The sequence below is a fragment of the Rhipicephalus microplus genome, unplaced genomic scaffold, assembly GCF_043290135.1.
Source record: "Rhipicephalus microplus isolate Deutch F79 unplaced genomic scaffold, USDA_Rmic scaffold_32, whole genome shotgun sequence".
NCBI lineage: Eukaryota > Metazoa > Arthropoda > Arachnida > Ixodida > Ixodidae > Rhipicephalus > Rhipicephalus microplus.
In genome coordinates this window covers 5,209,854-5,230,497 of record NW_027464605.1, presented here as the reverse complement: position 1 = coordinate 5,230,497, position 20,644 = coordinate 5,209,854, and the positions used below count along the sequence as shown (strand labels likewise).

Sequence of the window (20,644 nt, the reverse complement as noted above, 5' to 3'; positions counted from 1 at the left end):
TATTGACTTTGGCTTGTTATTTTTTTAACTGATGCAAGTATACGTCAATATGCTGTTGTATAATGTCGTTCAACATATTATGTTTCTGGCGGCAGTGTTTCGAGAAGCGAAACTTTCGTAGAACAGCAGGTGCCTTCCTTGGTTGCTGCTTGGATAGAGACAAGTTCAGTTGTTAAAACGATCACTCCTACATTCGTTGTCGAACAATATTTCACCACTTCAAGCTGCAATCGTCCCCAAAACTTCCGTCTTGTTTGTATATGATGATACAGAGTTTCAGTCTAGAGTCAAATACATCTTCAGAAGTCCAAAGATGATCCCCCCCCCCCCCCCCAGACGACTGAAACTCAGCAGCTGGTCCCCTTCGCTACCAAAGAAAATGTCCCGCTCGTGTCGAGCACCCGGCAATGTTCACCGAAAGCGGGGCTACCAGCCTTGTGTCTGTTAATGTCCGTCTGGAGTGGGCAGTCATTGGTGCTCGCTTGTGCAAATATGCCTTTGAGGAGACAATACCAATGACGTCTAAAGTTGTGTCGAACTATAATAAGTGCACTAGAACAAAAAGAAAGAATGAACGAGAAGTTTTGGGTTCGCCTATTTCATCAGCGGCAGTTAAAGGAGGAAGCATCAATATGTCAAAATAACGCGGAAACTCGTCGAAGTGCTTCCGTACAGTCATAATTTACCGATCGGCGAGTGCATGCGATTTTCTTTGGCAATTACGTGTCATAAAATATGTCTTGCAGACTACAATCAGATAGCCCATTCATTTCTAAATGTTTTTTGCATTATGTCATAAACTGAATAACAACCAAGCAGTGTGCCACCCGTCTTTATATGGCCTTAAGGCTATCAAAGTTCTGCATAATTGTGATTCTGTGAAATGAGATACGAGTTGGTCAGTCTACTCTGCACAAGAAGGTTGCTGTGCACCCCTGCTTAGCGACACTCGATAACATAGCTTTACAATGCAGGTATGTTGGTACGGTATCTTCGGATACTTCTGAAGAGCTCGGCATAAATAAAAAAATAACAAAACGCTGAATAACTCGCCCACCACAATTCATGTACCTTCGCTTTGTTCTCGTGTGTATGTACTAAAGCAGCGCCGCAAGACACGAGTAGTATAATTCATTACTTACAGCAGACACAAATGTGATCAGATAAGAGGCTTAGTCGCAACGAACACGTCTGTTTTGTGACAGTAAGTGCAGTTAAGATAAGCCTGCCGCAACGAAAACGAGAAGTTTTACTGTACCTTAACCACATGGCACTGGTGAAGGACCACAATGCCCGTCTTCGACAAGCAAACCTAACAAGACCATCTGTAACGAGGAGTTTGTCTGCTACATGGGGGTAAGTACACTATGCCATTCGTGTTCTTGTTGCTGTTGTTGAAGAAGGTTTAAGGTAGAATAAATGCAGAATAAATGTTTTTTTTTTGTTCTGGTCCACTTTCTAAAAAAAGCAACAAATCCAGTGTTGTAGGGGCTACGTGGGCGTCTCCGTGAGTGAAGTGATATGGGAAGACACTTCAAAACCACTGACAGAATAGGCAAAAAATAAAGAACACAGAAAGAACACTCGGTTCATGAAAAACGAAAAAAAAATGGCATGAGGCAACTCATGTCTTTATACTTCGTGTCACAGATGAAATCGCGAACTCGGCTGGTCGCGTTTGCTCGCTCTCTAATAATAAGCGGAAACGACGCATAGAGAGAGAGAGAGAGAAACGAGAAAAAAAGGATGGCAGGGAGGTTAACCAGATGCTAGTATCCGGTATGCTACCCTACACTGGGGTTGGGAAATAGGGGGCTGAAAGAGAAAGGGAGAGTTACAAAATAAATAATAGAAAACACCGACAGGCACACACAATCACACGCAAACACAGTCATGACGATGGCGCGGTATACTTTCTTCTGACAGCGGCTGGTCATCTAACCTGTTTGGTTTATTAGAAAGGTGTTGTCTTTTCAGGTTGTATTTCGGGCAGTCACACAGGATATGTCGAATTGTTTCTTTATCTCCGCAGTGTGCACAGTCGGCGGGGTCGGCCATTACTATGCGGAACGCGTACGCACGGGTAAACGCGACTCCCAACCATAGTCTGCACAGAGCAGTAGCGTCGCCTCGTCGAATTTTTGTTGGAAGCTGCATGCTTAACGTAGGATCAAGGGATCGTAATCTTGCATGCGTAAAGAGAGGCTCATTCCAAAGAGCCATGGAGCGTTGGCGAGCAAGCATGCGGAGCCTCCTAGCAGCGTCCGTCCTTGAGAGAGGTATTGACTGGTCGTTGTCTTCTGTATGGGCTGAACGGGCAGCTTGATCAGCTCGTTCGTTACTCATAATTCCACAGTGGCTTGGCAACCACTGAAATATAACGTGGTGCCCTTTCTCTGTTATATGGTGTAGCATTTCTGCTGTTTCAATTACCAACTGCTCGTGTGGACCACGGCGTAGATTTGACAGAATTGACTGCAGTGCCGCCTTGCAGTCGCAGAAAATTGTCCACCGTTGCTAGCTTTGGTCGTTAATGAAACGCAGCGCAGCGCGAAGCGCTGCAAGCTCTGCTGCCGTTGTTGTGGTTGCATGAGCTGTGCTGAATTTGATGGTTGTGGCGTTCGTTGGAAAAACGACCGCCGCAGTTGAGCTGTTTGGCAGGACGGAGCCGTCGGTGAAGACGTGGGTGCAGTCTTGGTACTTCTCGTACAGCAGAAGTAAGGCGACCTGCTTGAGGGCTGGTATTGAGAAATCTCGTTTTTTCTGGATGCCTGGTATTTTCAGGTTGATGACTGGCTGTTTGAGGCACCATGGAGAAATTGAAGGTCTCGCCGCGGGCGTAAAACCAGTTGGTAGGGAGTCAGCATGTGTAGTTATTGTTCGACAAAAGGAAGTATGAGGTCTATCCACTGGTAGAGAGGCTAGGTGGTGATGGGGAGTCTGGACCACATGCCTTATGTGTGTCCTCAAAGCTTCAATTTCAATATGGGTCTGCACGAGGTGGTCTTTGGCTATAGCTATAGTCGCCATTGTTGAGGCACCCTGAGGCAGACCTAGACATATTCGAAGCGCCTCTGCCTGAACGCTTTGTATCATGCGTCGACTTGTTTTGCTGGCGTTTGATAATGTAGGCAGACTGTATCGTAAAAATCCAAGGAAAAGCACCCTGTACCAGATGCTAGTATCCGGTAACATAGCATTAGGCTGCACTCCCCAAGTCTTTCCAGCGAGAAATTGAAAATATGGCACATGCCTGTCAATCGCTTTTTTCAAATACGACGCATGAGGGCTCGATGATATGGCTCTGTCGACTATGATACCGAGAAATTTGTGAGATCGACGATATGGTATATTTTGACCGTTAATTGACACTCTGTAATTCGACATGAGTTTGCGCGTAAATGCCAGAAGAGCGCACTTTCCGGAGGAAATTTCCAGGCCTCGATTGCGTAGATACAAAGCAGTTGCAGTAGCAGCTCTCTGTATTCTCGCTCGTAACTGCAGGAGAGTTACCGCAGATGTCCAGATGCAGATTTCATCAGCGTATGTTGATAGATAAATATTGTTTGGTAGGTGCGTATGGAGAGCGATTAGTGTTATATTGAATTGCACGGGGCTCAGTACACCACCCTGAGGAACGCCACGACAACTGAAATGTGTAGACGTGCTCCCGGTCTCTGTACTCACAAAATAGGATCGCATTTGGAGATAACTGCGTATCCACTTAAACATTCGGCCACCCACTCCAATCTTTTCTAGTGCGGTAAGGACGGCTTCATGTGTAACGTTATCATAGGCTCCTTTGACGTCAAGGAACAGAGAGGCGCAAAGACGCTTATAGCCTTTCACGTGTTCAACGTACGTGATTAGGTCGATGACACTATCGATCGATGATCGACCGCGTCGAAAGCCAGCCATGGCATTTGGGTAGATCTCATGATACTCCAAGTACCACTCGAGCCGGCCGAGAATCATTCTCTCCATCACTTTACCCACGCAACTAGCCAATGCGATCGGGCGATAGGAGGAGAGTTCCAATGGTTGATTTGCCAGGTTTTAGTAATGGTACTAGACGACTAATTTTCTAATTTAAAGGGACAGTGCCCTCTAGCCAACAATCATTATATAGCTGAAGTAGAGCTATTCTCGCGCGCTCACCTAGATGACACAGGGCTCTGTAGGAGATTCCGTCAGGTCCTGGTGCGGAGGTACGTTTGCATGAAGCGAGTGCTGCTTTGAGCTCCTGAATGGTGAACGGGAAGTCCATACAGGAATCACGTGATGGCTGTAGTTTGCCCTGATAATCCGGCACAGAACTCTTCAGCAACGTCCACACCTGGTCGATTTTGGTGAAGGGCTAAGGCCTTGAATGGTGACTTCTGAATGGGCGATGACCGCAAACCTCTAACCGTCCTCCATATCTGCGATAAAGGCTGACGAGGGTCGAGTGACTCGCAGAAAGTAATCCAGCGTTGGAATTTTAGCTTGTCCAACCGAAGTTTGATCTTCTTCTGCATACGTCTAGCAGTCAGTAAATCTTCTATGTCCTTCGTGCGCCGGTACCTTCTTTCAGCTCGTTGTCGCAAGGCTCGAAGCCGCTCCAGGTCTATGTCGATGTCAATGATTCTTACAGGGCATGGGATCGTACACACAGTCTCTTTTACAGTGCTCTTGATGGCCTCTTGTAAATCGGATATGTGTTCTTGGCATTGGTCTTCCATACGAGACTGGAATTTTTTCCAGTCCACTCTTTTAACCATGTCGCGCACTTTAGGAGGCGACAATACTCTGATCTTGACGTATGTTGGAATGTGATCACTCCCATGCGTTTCTATATCCGTGAACCATTCAGTATGTTTCACTAGGCTTTGCGAAACAAAAGCCAAGTCGAGACAGCTACTGTATGTGGAGCCACGTAAAAATGTAGGACTGCCATCGTTCAGTAACCAAAGTTGGTTGTCGGAGGCAAAAGACACCAAGCTTCTGCCCTTCATGTTGGTATTCTGACTTCCCCATAATGTATGATGAGCGTTAAAATCCCCAATGATGACACACAGGTCAGGGGTTAACGCTATAATGGTTTGTAGTCTTTTTTGATCGAAACGGCTTGATGGTGATAGGTATGCACCAACCACAGTGATGTTGAGCCTCCTCTTTTTCACTCTTAAGCATACGTATTGGTTTCCGTCATGAGGTGGTACAGTTTGAAGGATGTTAGTGAGGTCTCGGCGAATGTACACCAGAACCTTGCTGCTTTTAGTAATAGTAGACGACATAAAAGGTTCGTATCCCGAGAGTCGTATTGCACTCGATAAGTTCGGCTCACAGATGACGATTACGGGAAACATATTGACGTACGCAAATCGACGAAAGTCACCAATGCGCGATCTCAGTCCCCTGGCATTCCACTGCAGTATTGCCGCTTTACGGACCTCATCCTTGAAAGACAGTGGTGGGTTAGCCATGGTCTACTCTAGGGCTGCCAGCACTGGACTAAGCGCGTCCAGTACTTGAAGGGCACTTTTGGCTGACGGTGTATTCATGTCGCTTAACAACATGCGAATGGTGTCCACTAATGATCTTAGCATCACCATCACGCAATGATCTGGCTTCCCGGCCGTTGCAGCATTTTGTGCTTGTTCTTGAGGCGGCTTCTGTTGCGGCTCAACAGGACGTGTAGGCGGCTGCTGTTAAGGCTCAACAGATCTTCTAGGCTGAAGGGGTGGCAATTCCTTTGGAGTGAGATCTTCCAGCATCTTCTCTTTCAGTGCAGATGTTTGCCTTGCTAGGAGCCGCGCCTGTCGATTTCACTTGAGTTTCTGACTTTCTCGTCAGATTTTGAACTGTCCTTCGTGAGGACCTTTGACGATGACGGCGCCTTCGCCTTACTTTTTGCGCAGCTTCTCTGTGAGTCGAGTTGTCTCGCACCATTTGCCTCAGAATATAAATCTCTTTCTTAATCTGAGGACAGTCCTTGGAGGAAGCACTGTGAGCTCCTTGGCAGTTGGGGCATTTCAACGTAGTTGCATTACAGTCGTCTTCTGAGTCGTGTTCAGCGCCTCGGGGGCACACTGTGGAATTTCTGCAAACGCCCTTCACGTGGTCAATCTTCTGGCACTTGAAACACTGCATAGGCTTCGGAATAAATGGGTGAACCTGGTGACGGAAATGGCCAACCTTCACGTAAGAGGGAAGACAGTCACCCTTGAATGTTATTCGCACACAACGAGAGTTGCCTAGGCGACCAGCATGCACAATGACGTTGTTTTCACTCACTGGTTTTATCAGTACAGGAAGATCCTAATGGCGATTTCAGGGTCTATGTCATATATAACTCCTGTTATGGTGTCACCATTCGCTGGTATGATGGATCGGACTTTGATGTTTTTTCAGCTCCGGCACATGCTGTAGCGTGTTCAGTGCACTCGGGTTCCTCACATTGATTGCCAAAATATTCTTCCTCGTGTTTATCCTGATGTCCTTAATCTCGTTAGGCACAATGTTTTCAAGGTACAAGGACAGTGCTTGCCTGTTGAGGAAGCATAGATTGGCAGTAGTAGTCTGCGGCACAAACAGAATGGAGTGAGGTCATCGCTGAGGCGCTGTCCTCACAGTGGCTGTACTTGATGCCGATGATGCGTTCATGATTCTTCGTTTGGCCTTGTCATCTTCCGAGGACTCGTAGTCTGATGCAGAGTATAGCTCGGTGTCCTCGCTCTCACTAGATAGATTACCACGCTTTCTTGAAGCAATGCCCGTGGATGAACTCGTACTGGGCGGGATCTCCGGGGATTGTACATCCATGACCGCGATGTAGGGGGCTGGAGACCCCGCTGTTGCGCTGTGGAACGCAGAAAATACAGCACATACTGCAAGATGTGTTCCACAAGAGAATCCGAAACGACGCATAACACCAAATGTTGCCTAGCGCTTTTTTATCATCAAGTCGTGTGGCAGCATTGAACATGGCGGATGGCTTTCCGCTTGTCGCTCACTGGCCGTTCCCAGTCAAAAAAGAGTGGGCGTTTAGCAGTCCCGCACAAGATACAACGTGACCTGGAGATAAAAAAATAGGCCTTCAAGCAGACAAGGGCGGCAAACTGTAAGGTTTGCAGGCGCGACTCAGGAACGTATGGGAACTGAGTCACGCCTTTGTGCGTCACGATAATGGCACTCGCGTTCGAAGCAAACGGAATCAGGCTTTCAGAGCACCCACAACGCTGCAGCGGCTTCCGACTTCTTGTGAAAGGAACAGTTGCTTGTTACCCAGAATGCGACCGAACGAGCTTCCCTGGTGAGGCGTGCCAACTTGATACTTTAACGCGAGAGCGTTAAAAAGCTCGTTTCGCAGAAATGCTTGCGTCAGCGTCGCTGGTTGTGAGTGAAAAATCATCATCGTGTGCGTGACAAAAAATTGAGAAAGATGTAAATAAAATAAATTAAAATAAATAAATTAAAATAAATAAATAAAAATAAAACCCGGATCGCTTGTGTAGCAAGACGGTGGTCTACCACACAGCCCTGCGTCAGCTTGGGAATACAGAGTAAATAATTTCCGCTGCTTGAAAATGCAGCGAAAGTAACATTTATGGTTTGATTGATTGATATGTGGGGTTTGACGTCCCAAAATCACCATATGATTATGAGAGACGCCGTAGTGGAGGGCTCCGGAAATTTCAACCGCCTGGGGTTCTTTAATTAACATGCACCCAAATCTGAGCACACGGGCCTACAACATTTCCGCCTCCATCGTAAATGCAGCCGCCGCAGCCGGGATTCGATCCCGCGGCCTGCGGGGCAGCAGCCGAATATATACCTTAGCCACTGGACCACCGCGGCGGGGCTAACATTTATGGTTTACACATGCACACGTACTGTATGCTGCTTCACAATACAAGATAGAATATCGGAATAATAATGCGTGGTACAAGCATCCGTTGCCATTGGTAGTCAGACTATGTGATTGTCAAAATAACTTCATGGTTTAAGGTCCGCCACCCAACAAAAGGTTCACATGTTACTGCACGTATTCCCTTAAAGACTCGTAGTTGCTGCGCAACAAGCTCGAAAAGATATCGATGGCCGCTGGTTTAAAACATGCATTACACAGAGTGCGGCCATATGTGAAAGCTTCACTGGCCCTAGCCACTTTATAGATTACACAGTATTAATATAACTTGAACTATTCGAGTAGCAAGTATGCACTAAGTGTTTGAAGGACGAACTTAGGACAGGACATTCCTATGGCGTTCAAGTCTTATAGGGGAAGTTTAAGGGTTCCACCACTTCTTTCGCAAAGGTTTGCTCTCTTTTCTCAAATTCCATCTCCATAGTGAAAAGTTGAACGCCAAATAAGATGATATGCGTTATAATCAAACCTACCATGAGAATATCGCAAAGGCAAGTTATGTGAAGCGAAAGTCGCGTGATAACAATCAAAAGCAAGAAACATTCTTCACACGCTGGCACTGTAGCAGGGGAGAAGTCTTTGTTGGGCCTGTTGGTAGATCATCATCATCATCATCATCATCATCACTACCCACACTGCTGGGCAAAGTCATGGTCATGCTCTTTTACATGATCATGGTCTTTTTCATGATCCGTAAACCCAGACCTGTGCTTTCTGCGAACTTTCTAAACTCATCAACCAATCAACCACATAATTTTCTGCCTCCATCTCGTGCGTTTCCCTTCTCTGATAATCCAGTCAGTGACCGCTAATGACTAGCAGTTGATTGATTTCAACGATGATATCCCTTACAATGGTTTGTTCCCGGACCCACTCTGCTCTCTTCTTGTCTCTTAAGGCTACACCTATAATTTTCCTTTCCATCGCTCACTGTGCCGTCCTCAATTTAAGCTGAACCCTCTTTACATAGGTTGGAAAATTGAAGAACCCAGCCTTCAAAGAAACCTTCATAAGAAGAGAAGTTTCACGACCACGCACGCTGAGACTAGCAGTAGTTCATTAAAATAAAAGAAATGCCGGAAAAGAAAACTAAGACGCACATGCGCCACACATGATAACGTATAGAGGCGAGAGCTGTCGGCATGTGACGAACGACTTGAGACGCACCAAAAGCAAAAATATGGGCGCGACGTTTATGTAGTACCTGACTTATAGTTTTCACGAAAAGTGGTGACGCTTTTACAGAAACGTAATTGAAGGTGCCATGAAACGAGTTTTTTTTATTCTCATGTTTTTGTTGTCCGGGTTTTTACGTCCAAAATCTATCATATGATTATGAGAGTCGCCGCAGTGGAGGGGTTCCGGAAATTTTGACAAAGTGGTGTTCTTTAACGTGCACTGACATGTACGCGGACGTCTACCACTACACCTCCTTCGATACGCGACCTCCGCAACCTCTTGTGTCAGCAGCCGAACACCGTATAGCCACTGTTCCACCGACGCGGACGCACTTTTTTATCTGCAAGTTTTTTTTTTTAAGTTCGTTGGCGTTTCGGTTGTGGTTCCTACCACTCTCACCTCTGCGTTAACATGTATGGTGCATGTGCATCTTGGTGTTGCTTTTGAGTATCTGTTATTTCGTGAAAGTCATGCTGGTTCCCAGCGTGTGCGATCGATCGTCAAACTTCTCTTCTCGTGTACGTATAGGGTTCGGTTCGTAAATTTTCCTAACCATGAAGCAGTGTGTGTCTGTGTGTTTGTGCGCCGTGAATACTTGTTTTTATGTTTTCTAGTGTAGCGATTCGTGGCTCCACGACAGAAACAACAAAATCAGATTTTTAGAAAGGGCAACTTTGGTGCATCTCTGATAAAAAAAAAGAAAAAAAGCTGGTGCCTAACTTCGTTGTGTTAGTGACTGCAATGTTTTGCTATTGTTTCGCTATGATTTCTGTTTGACGTCCTTGCCGTTCTCTCACTTTATTATTTTTGCCTTTCCACATTGTTTCACACACATAGAAAATAAAAACATACAAACAAACAAACAAAAAGAATAGTTAAAAATTCAAGAGTGATCCCGCACAGTGAAGGGGGAGGACCAGTGAAGATATGTAGGACACGGTACAAAGCAAACAAGCAATTTTCATTAATGGCAAATAAATGCACAGAATTCACATCAAAGGTGCGAATCCTCTTGAATTTCGAAACTTTCAAGCATTTGCACATCGATTTACGTCGGCCTTAAGTGCAGCGCAGAGGCCATTTCTTAATAAGTTAATTTAATTAATTTGTCTGTTCATTTTTCTGAACCAGTGGTGTGTATTCGGGTTCGACCCATATCTGTGGCACATATCTGCTTTCTGGTTTACTGTTGGCAGGGTTACTGCTTGCGCAGTAATGAACGGCCTAAATATATTATGTACAGAACCACTGTAAATCCCCAACTAGAACACAATTAACTATTTTCAGTGTACTCAGAGCAAGACATGAAGTCATCCATGAGTACGGAATCAGACCATACAAAGCTTGCAGAACAGCCGATTCTGACACGAAATTAAGCAACCGCCTGATTTCTACGCGTGCCCGTTACGACTTCATATCTAGCACCCTTCTCACTAACCACGAAAATCAAAAAAAAAAAAAAAACCTCTCGAGCCGTTGTGCGTGCTACGCTCTCGTTCTTTACCACGTGTAGGAACTCAATTAAAAAAATGTAATCGTCGTTATCGTCAGCCTGTCTACGTCCACTGCAGGACAAAGGCCTCTCCCATGTTCCGCCAGTCAACTCGGTCCTGTGCTTGCTGCTGCCATTTTATACCCGCAAACTTCTTAATCTCATCTGCCCACCTAACCTTCTGTCTCCCCCTAACCCTCTTGCCTTCTCTGGGAATCCAGTTAGTTACCCTTAGTGACCAGCGGTCATCCTGTCTACGCGCAACATGCCCGACCCATGCCCATTTCTTATTCGTGATATCAACTATGATACCCTCAACCCCGGTTTGTTCCCTGATCCACTATTCTCTCTTTTTGTCTTTTAAGGTTATACCTACAATTTTCCTTTTCATTGATAAAACAATGTATCTTAGTGTAAATGCGGCCACGGTAACAATTTGACGAATAGTATCTGGGGTTTCACGAGAATGAGAGGCACCGTATGGTGCAGGGCTCGAAGAATTTCGACCATCCAGTGTTTTTTGACGTACGCTGACGTCCCAAAGTACACGTATCTCTACCGTTTCCCCTCCGACCCCCCCCCCCCTCCCTCCGAAATGCGACCCAAATGACCGGGCTCGAACACGCTACCTTCGGGTCAACAGCTGAGCACCGTTGCCACTGATCCACCGTTGCGGATGATGAGTCCACGAATGTTCGCGTTCGTTTTAATGGGCCTCAGAGAGCCGAATCACTTGTTCGTTCCGTATTGAAATTTGTTCTACACGGGGCAGTGACGTGTCGTCATTGTGGAAGAGCGAAATGCCACTTCTTACCCTTGCCTGTCCTGATCGATCGCAGGAGTGCACGGGCTCTATCTGCATCGCGTACGGCCTGCAGTCGTGCCAGTGCAAGCGCAGGCCGCACGACCCCGTGACCAAGGCCTGCGAGTTGTGCTGCCGCCTGCCCGGGGATGATTCCACCTGCAAGTGAGCGACGACTGCTTGGTTTCTTGCCGTCTCGCAAAACAGTTCGAGAGGTCGACGAAAATGTGTTCAGTTGGAAGCTGCTCGTATTGTCGTGACTGAAGGTCCCCGAAAGGTTACTCTGTCGCTTGCCGAACGTGTTATTTTTCTTTATCTGCATCTTCCCTGTCCCACTTAACCTAGGAGTAAAAGCCTCATCTACGTAATTCTGTAAGAGTAACTTTTTTGTATTTACTACACCGGTACCCGGAACACTGGATCATCTGTGATTTTATAAAAAAATGCTCAAACCGACTGTAAAGACTTCATGACTGTTGGGAAGTCGCCCCAGCGAGTCTCTACAGTCGCTTTACTACACTATAAGGACTTGCTGTGCAGTTTCAAATCTTTTCCGCTGCCATTCATTGTCTCAAGTGCGCCAGTTGGTGCCTTAGTAAGTAAATCTGCCTTAAGATTGGGAATCGTTAGTTTTCCCGTGTGTTCGCCACTGCCGGATTTTAATTCTATAAGTTGTGCTTCGCTCAAGAAGAAAACTACTTTTATTTACCCTGTTTAGGGAGCCATAGTAAGATGACTGGTCAGTGTCAAAGAACAGATTGCTTACGAATCACCTATTGCAAACGAGAAAACAAAAGCTGGCCTATGAAAAGACTCAAGCAGACCCGCCGTATAAGTAGGTAGAGAACATTTTTTTTTATTTATCACAATCACGAAAGGAGCTCACGGTAATGTATGTTGACCCTAGACTACTCTTTGTATGTATATTTTTTGTTAATGGGCTGTGCTTGAATGACCTCGTGATTTCAGGAAGATTTCTTGGGGGGAGAGCGCTACTGTACTGCATGTCTCGAGCTGTGGCCCGGTGGTGGCTGGTGATATATTTCCCCGGTCATCCTGGTAAATAAATATAGACGGTGATGAAGTCGATCGCCCCGCCCTCCCTGGGACGTTCGAGAGACGTCCGTGAAAGGCATCGCTCCACCGAGCAGTGAATGGACCTTCCATGGTTGATTACACGTATGGGTCCTCGTATAAGAAAGACGCTGCTGGGATGCCGATGAGTGCAGACGCGTGCACATCGAGCTCCGTATGTTCTTGTCTTTTCTGTATGGTTCAACCCTTGAATCGTCCAGAAATTGCCACAGGCGTGTAGGGGAGATGCTCCGGTATCGGTGGACTCCAGTTTCACTGAAATCAGACCATTTTTCTTGTTTTTACGGCCACTTCTTCGTTCGCCCATGTGGAGCCTTCGCTACCTCTAGCGTCCAGTAGAGGAGCGGCGGCGACGACGCCGGGAGACGCTCGCCCGAAGACGACAACCACGGCGTTGCCGCGGTTGCTGACGGCTATGGACTCGACTGGGGAGTCGCAAACAGCGTCCGTACGACAATCCGAACCAGGTTTGGGTGAAGAAGTCATGGACTTTGCCGCGCAAAACCGGGATGAAGCAGCACTGCCTGGGAACTGCAACGCGGCGTCCACGCACGCCGCCGCAGATTTTTCCGCCCCAACGGAGACCGACCGCACAGAGGAGGGATGGCAAATATCCCAATCGCTCAGAGCGAAGAAGAAACAGGCGAAGTAGCGGAAATTTCAACAAGGAGGGGACTTCTCCGCAGGCAGCAGACCTACGACGGACAACCAGCCAAAGCGCCGGGGTCGACCTACAAGACGGAGGCCCCCAGCACTACCCAAGGACGATCTGAAAGTAGTCTTCCGACCTCACCAGGGACTGCCTCTGAAGAATGTGACCACCCAAGCGATCTCCGACGCTATAGTGGAGGCTTGCCAAGGAAAAGTCAGGTGGGATCAGTTTATTCTCCGCATCCGACCGGGGTCCAACATTGCGCTAGCGTCGACTCCAGACACGACCGTCGCGATGGCGATGAGAGGCGTCACGTCTTTGAATATCAACGGAAGACCACACCCGGTCAACGTCTACGTTACGGCAGGTGAAGGAACCAAAAAAGGTGTTATTCACGGTATAGAGCCACACACCCCGTCTGAGACCATCAAAGCGAGCATCCGTTTTCGCACCCAGAGCGTGACGCTGGTCGACGCTCGGATGTTGGGAGACTCTCAGAGTGCCGTCTTGACTTTCTTCGGGGACATTCTACCAAGATATGTTTACTACAGAGGAGGTGAGAAGGAGTGTATTCCCTTTCGTAACACCGTCCAATTCTGCCGAGCGTGTGGGGCGGTTGGCCACCGCACCGACGTGTGTCCGCAGCCAGACTCACCCGTGTGCCATACCTGTGGAATGCGCAACCCCGAAGTAAATCATAATTGCACTCCGACATGCACAATTTGCACGGGAAACCATATCACTGGAGACCGCAGTTGTCTGAAACGCCTCAAGCCTATTCGCAAGCAAGCAGCGAAACCACCCAAAAAACCACACAAGCCAGCCCCTCGCTGGTTTCAGTCGGAGGAAGAGGAATCAGAATGGGAGTACGGACGAGGCGGGACCCGAAAGAGCCGTTTCAGAACCCGCACGCCGTCGAAAAACCGTGCCGTGGAGACAGGACAACCAGGACAGCGGCATCCAAAGTCGACTTCGACGCCGAGAGCAATCTCCCAAGACAATCCGAACGCGCAAGCCCTTCCGAGAAGCAAGCCACCGGGGGCGTGTCCTGCACATAGCAACCCACAGGCGGACGCGGTAAGCTATGCGCAAGCCGTATCTCCCACTACCAAACATAAACCCGTTACACCAACGATCACAGAACACCCAGAATACAAGCGGGTAGTAGCTGAAAACAGACAACTTAGAACAGAACTACAGGAGGTTAAGTCTCGAATGGCGCGCCTGGAGTCACTACTAAACCAGTCAAGCAACACACAAAGCCCGGCGAGCACACCTGTTGTCTCGCAGCCCGTTGCGCAGCCCGCGGAAACGCAACCACCACAAACACCGCCGATAGCGTTCCTAGTTCAACAAATTCAACTTGTTTTTGCCAAACTAGGCCAGATGGAACGCACCATAAGCGACTTGAGTCAGGCGCAGAATCCTCGCAAGAGATCTTGTCAGAGCCCGGGTGCCCCCACCAGACAACCTAAAGAAAGTGGAATAACAGATTCCGAGAATACCAATCATGGCTAGACACCGTAACAATAAAAAGACCGAGCAAACGGAAATATGGCAGTGGAACTGCTGCTCATTGAGAACAAAACTTGAAAATTTCAAACAATTTATTGGAGCATCTACAATCCCTCCTGATATAATCTGCCTTCAGGAAGTAGGCAAATTTCAGATAAATCTGAGAGGGTACATAAGACATGTTAAGCCAAAGTACCCACAAGTGGCGACATTTACCAAAAAAGATATCGCATTGAGTGTCAGCTACGTGAGCAATGAGGCAGTGCAACACCAGATAATAACAGTGTGGCCCAAAAAACGTGTAGGACCAAAAACAGTGGGGGTCAATATATATAGCCCACCTAAGGAGAGACGAGCCGACTTTGAGAACATTATAGCACATGCGATGGGTTTATTGAAAGAGAAAGACAGGTTAGTTATCATGGGGGATTTGAATGCGCCACACAGAAATTGGGGATATAAGCAGGACAGCCCTAAGGGCAAACTCCTTGTAGACCTTGTTGAACGGTATGATCTCTGCCAACTTACACAACCAGACCTACCGACACGGGTCGGGAATAGCTTAACAAAAGACACGTCACCGGACTTAACGTTTACAAATTCTGAAGGAAACGTCTCATGGGCGCACCTCGGAGAAAACTTGGGAAGCGACCACTACATTCTCGGAATAACTATTAATGCCGCCACGACAAGAAGAATGGGGAAAGCGACAATATCTGATTGGAACAAATTTAGGGAGAACGTAGGAGACCAAGGGGAAATAATAGATCTAGGTAACTGGGTGACACAGATAAAGGAGGCACACAGGAAAGTGACAAAGGAAATAGAAACAAGCGTGGAAATTCCAGCAGTCGACAAGCACCTGCTACATTTGTGGGACGCGCGGAAAAGCCTCACAAAGCGATGGCGGAAGCAAAAGCTTAATCGCAAATTGAAGATAAGGATAGCTCAGTTGTCACAGGAAGCCAATGACTACGCACGTCAACTAAATAACAGTAACTGGAGGCAATTTAGTAACTCACTTAGAGGGACGTTAGGAACCAAAAAGACCTGGCACATCCTGAGGAGTATGATCGATCCAGGGGCAACAAAAACAATGACGAACAGGGCTTTAAGAATTCTGGAGAATGAATTTAAAGGTAACGATGACGCACTTATCTACGAAGTCAAGAAATTATATGTCGGACAAGACGCATGTGAAGTGGTACATGGCAAATATGCAGGAAAAGAACAACCAGAGTTAGACGCTCCCATAACATTTGAAGATGTTTATGCGGCGGCCCAGTCTTTCAAAAAGAATACCGCCCTAGGACGAGACAAAATAACAAACTCTATGCTTAGAAATTTGAGTGATGCGGCCCTTCGACGAATCACGGATTTCTTTAATGAAAAGGTATGGGTAGATGGAGGAAACCTTCCAGTAGAATGGAAGGACTCAAACATCATGTTAATACCAAAACCAGGGAAACCAAGAGATATTAAGAACCTCCGACCAATCTCCCTTACCTCATGCTTGGGTAAGCTTTTTGAAAAAACAATATTGACTAGATTGACAGACTATGTAGAGAGAGAGGGTCTGCTACCGGTGAATATGCTCGGTTTCCGACCACATGTATCGGCCCAGGATGTTTTCCTGCTGTTGCAAAATGACGTCATGAACCCAAACAGAGGTTCAAGCGACGAATTCGTACTAGCACTAGATATCAAGAAAGCATTCGATACAATATCACACAAGGTGATAATGGAAGGCCCCGAATCGATTAACTGCGGCCAACGAATATATGAGTATGTCCGGTCATTTCTGACAAGCAGGAAAGCTACCATTTCTTTAGGCTCGGTTACATCTGAAACCTTCGACTACCCAAATAGAGGCACCCCCCAGGGAGCCATGCTATCCCCGATACTATTTAATATCGGCCTGAGAAAGCTCGCATGTGAGCTGGAAAATATAAAAGGTCTAGGAGCAGCTCTTTACGCAGACGATGTCACCTTATGGACAAAGGGTGGCTCTTATGCGGACAAAGAAAACGCCCTCCAGGAGGCAGTAGATAAAATACAAGCTTTCGTGACAGCTGCAGGAATGCAATGCTCGCCGGAAAAAACTGAAATTGTTAGAATTAGGGCAAGATACGCAAAGAAAAAGGACTTAATACCGGTAGCAGTACTGCTGGATGGGAGACAAATCAGGGAGGCAGATGTATTACGCGTGCTTGGCATGTGGATACAAGGAAATTCGGGAACGTCACACACACTACAAAGGCTACGGGGAACCACGGCGAATGTGGCCCGGATGATCAGGCGGATAGCAAATAGCGAAATGGGACTAGAGGAGAAAGAAACCATTGCACTCGTTCATGCATTTGTGATCAGCCGAGTTACGTACGCGCTACCGTACCAGACAATGACAAACCAGGAGACAAAGCAAATAAACACAATAATAAGGAAAGCATTCAAAGCAGCATTGGGGATTCCGGAAAATGCCAAAACCAAGAGGGTAGAGAAATTGGGCATATACAATACCTTTGAGGAGTATGCGAATGCGGTGCTTTTATCTCAAAAGGAAAGGCTCAATTCAAGCTATCATGGGAGAAGAATTGTGGAAAAGATGGGATATACATTGCGACCGTTATATTGTGACGAGGAAACGGTGCTAATAGATGCGGAAAAACGCACACATTTAACTGTAGCGCCTATTCCCAGAAATATGCATCCGACGTATCACGCAGGAAGGAGGAAAGCGAGAGCAGACTCCTTACGCAAAGCATTTCAGAATAGCTCAGAAGCCGTCTTTACAGACGTAAGTAAAGCGAGCAGAGGGTCACATGTAGTGGCAATTGTAGCACAAAATCACACCACAATGGCGTCGGTTAAAACTTGTTTCACACGAGTGGCAGAGGCGGCAGCAATAGCCATAGCCATATCCAACGCAGAAATCAGGGGAGAATCAGTGGTTGTGCTCTCCGATTCACAGGCGGCATGCCGAATGTTTCTCCGAGGAACGCTACCTAAAATAGCGTATAAATTTTTGAATAAACCCATAACAGGAGACCATCACATTATATGGTGTCCTGCTCACGAAGGTTTGGAGGGGAACGTCGTGGCAGACCGTATAGCTCGAGGCATCACCAACCGAGCGACGGCAGGCCACGACGTTGAACCTCTTTCCAATTCGCGTGACATCCTCCTCCAACAAAGGAAGCAACGAAAGGAATATGGGCTTCCACATAAGGACTTGGATAGCCAGCAAAGCAGGGATTGGAGACGCATACAAACCAATAGCTTTCCCAATTTGTACCATCTAAGTAGAATATATTCCGCAAGATATAAAGACACCTGTCCGTGGTGTTCACAAGTACCAACACTCAGCTACATAACATGGGAGTGCACCCAGAGGCCCACACACATCGACAGCTCACACATCACGAAGCAACCACACATGTTTCACAGGCAGTGGGAGGCATGGCTTGCGGACGAGGACACGCAGAGCCAAATAGCTTTGCTTGACCAGGTCCAGCGAGCCGCTCGTGCCAGCGGAGCCCTGGACTGAGGGCCCGACCAAACTGCCTGCATTTCAATTTTTTTTCTCTCTAAATAAAGTTTCTTCCTCCTCCTCTTGGGGGGAATAATAAGGAGCATTCTACCTTAAATGCTTGGCTGTTATGCTTACGATAGCTTTTAGCGCGAAATAAACACGAGAGACACTCTCTTACCTCACGCTAAATGCTACCGTATGAATGAACCAACTCGCCAAACAAGTCACTCTATTGAAATACATCACTTGTTCTTTGGGCTTTCTTCAGTGTTTATGCCAGTCTATCGTGTTTGTTTCGCGCCAGAAGCTACCGCAAGAATGAACAAACTTGCCCAACCAGTCACTCTACTATAGCATGTTATGGTAGCCCAATAAATGAAAATAAAAAACGCACCTTTTACGTGTGGTAGCTATCAAAACATTCTTATAGCGGGAATACTTTTTTTCCCATTTTCACAACGGCAGTGTTTGCAAACAAAGCTCCCTTACCACACTCTCACTGTTCCTTTGTATGATTACAGAGCGGTAAAAAGATATGGCCTATAAGGTTTTAAGGGTGCTCCGGCAGTTAAAGCTTTTCAAGCCAGTAAGAAACCATGGAAGACATTTTACCATTGGCTTGCTTCATGCCAATTCGCTGGCATGCTATGCATTGTCGAAATGAATTAGAGAGTCGTCTTGAGCTTCTTGTGTAGTCCGCCCCGATTCCGTTTTAGTGAACACTCTATGCACTACTGCTGCATTTTACTGCCAGAAAACGAGGAAAATGCTGCATTTTAATCTGACAGTGGCACATCTTGCACAGACAAGGAGCTGTGAAATGCCTTCACAGTGTTTATGATAATTTTATTGCAGTAAATATTACGCCTCGTAACTGGAGAGATGGGTAACTCACTGTTTCAAAGAACCTATGTTTATGGTGGGGATGGTAATGTATCGTCTGATAGAAGTTTTATATTTAAACAACGCAATCATCCATTGCACTCCGTAGGGTCTAAAGGATTGCGCTTTAAAACACCCGCACAGACGAACGCGCACTATCTTAGCACTCAGTGGATTATAAAAAAAAACAGAAAAAAAAAACATGCCAATGCTCATTCACCTTTTGTTTTAGGAAGCCAGATCAAGCCACTGCATATATGGGCGTATAGAATTAGTTTAACGTAGAGCTCTGGCTTCTTCTGGAAGTTCACACGCTGGCTCTCATCTCTTAGAGAAGACCCCTCTTTTCCTCGCTGCGCGCGCCAACGACCGATAGCAACAGAGGCCTACACGGTGCAGCTTGCATAACTCAAGCATGAAGGGGGCAGCGTCCTTCTTCCTCTTGAACGCACGGTTCTTCGAGGCGCACACTTGTCCGTTATCAGATCGACGACGCCGTGCCCTAAAGTGCACTTTGGGTTGGGCGTGTTCGCTCTCACGTTGATTTTGGCTGTTTCTCAGAGCCCCATATACGGCGCACATGTGGACATATAGTAGCGTTCTTCATTAATCGCAAAACACTTTCTCGACAACCTTCAGCAACCACCAAGCACTAAGTAAACGTTCGATGCTTTTACTCAAGGTCAACGTATTGAAAAAGAGACAACAACAAAAAAATTGGCAGATCCCACGGACAGTGGGAATCGATGATATGCGAAGCACGAATGAGAAAAGTTGATATGCCACTTTAACATCAGCACAACGTTACGAGGTGGAGGTAAATGATGCCGTACATGACTTCCGTGTCAGGATTATCATGTTTGAATGTGTCGCTTACCTTCGTCATCTGTTCCCGTTATGTGATACCAAATTTAGTATATGTGGAGCTAGCAAAATGGCCGCGAGCACGCTATGAGTGTGGTATGTTGTCATGTTCTTACATGACATGCGTGTCAGGATTATATGTTTGCACAAGTCATAGACTTCGTCAACCATTGACGTCACATAACACCAAATTTGGTATATGTGGAGCTAGCAAAACGGCCGCGAGCGCATCATGAAGGGCCCAATATACGCCAATGTAGTGTTGACCAGCGCCCACGCTGGGCACAGCGACGCTACGTTAGCAAAACGCGAGCACTCTATAGTCTGACGTCAAGCGCGACCGGCGCGACCAGCGTCCATCGGCCCGGCCCGACGGCGACCGGCGCGAAATGCGACATTCTACATTTCACGCCGATGCGTTACCCAGACAACACTGTTCTCCCTCTTTACGTGACGGATGGACGTGAGGCGCGCTGAAACGCGCATGCATCAAACCAACGCAATGCGGAGCGCGCCTGCGAGTAAATGGAAGGACCGACGCCTGGCTTGGCAACGCCGGAGTGACGCGACGAAATGAACTCCGGCGAGCACGCGCACCGCGTCACGTCGAAATGTATTGGTGCCTTGACTGTGACATGTAGTCATGTTCTCACATGATGCAAATCTCATGATTATCATGTTTGCACCAGTCCCATACGTTTATCATCCATTGACGTCACGTA

General features: G+C 47.0%; 1 protein-coding gene across 2 annotated transcripts in view; it reads left to right on the top strand.

Annotated features, from left to right (window-relative positions):
• Positions 1-20,644, top strand: part of LOC142786802 (disintegrin and metalloproteinase domain-containing protein 10-like) — a 181,164-nt gene that overhangs the window by 145,643 nt on the left and 14,877 nt on the right. For both annotated transcript variants that reach the window (XM_075884449.1, XM_075884450.1), the window contains exons 12-13: positions 1,275-1,356; positions 11,420-11,547. In XM_075884449.1, coding sequence (XP_075740564.1) covers positions 1,275-1,356; positions 11,420-11,547 — 210 coding nt within the window. The remainder of the gene's footprint in view (positions 1-1,274; positions 1,357-11,419; positions 11,548-20,644) is intronic.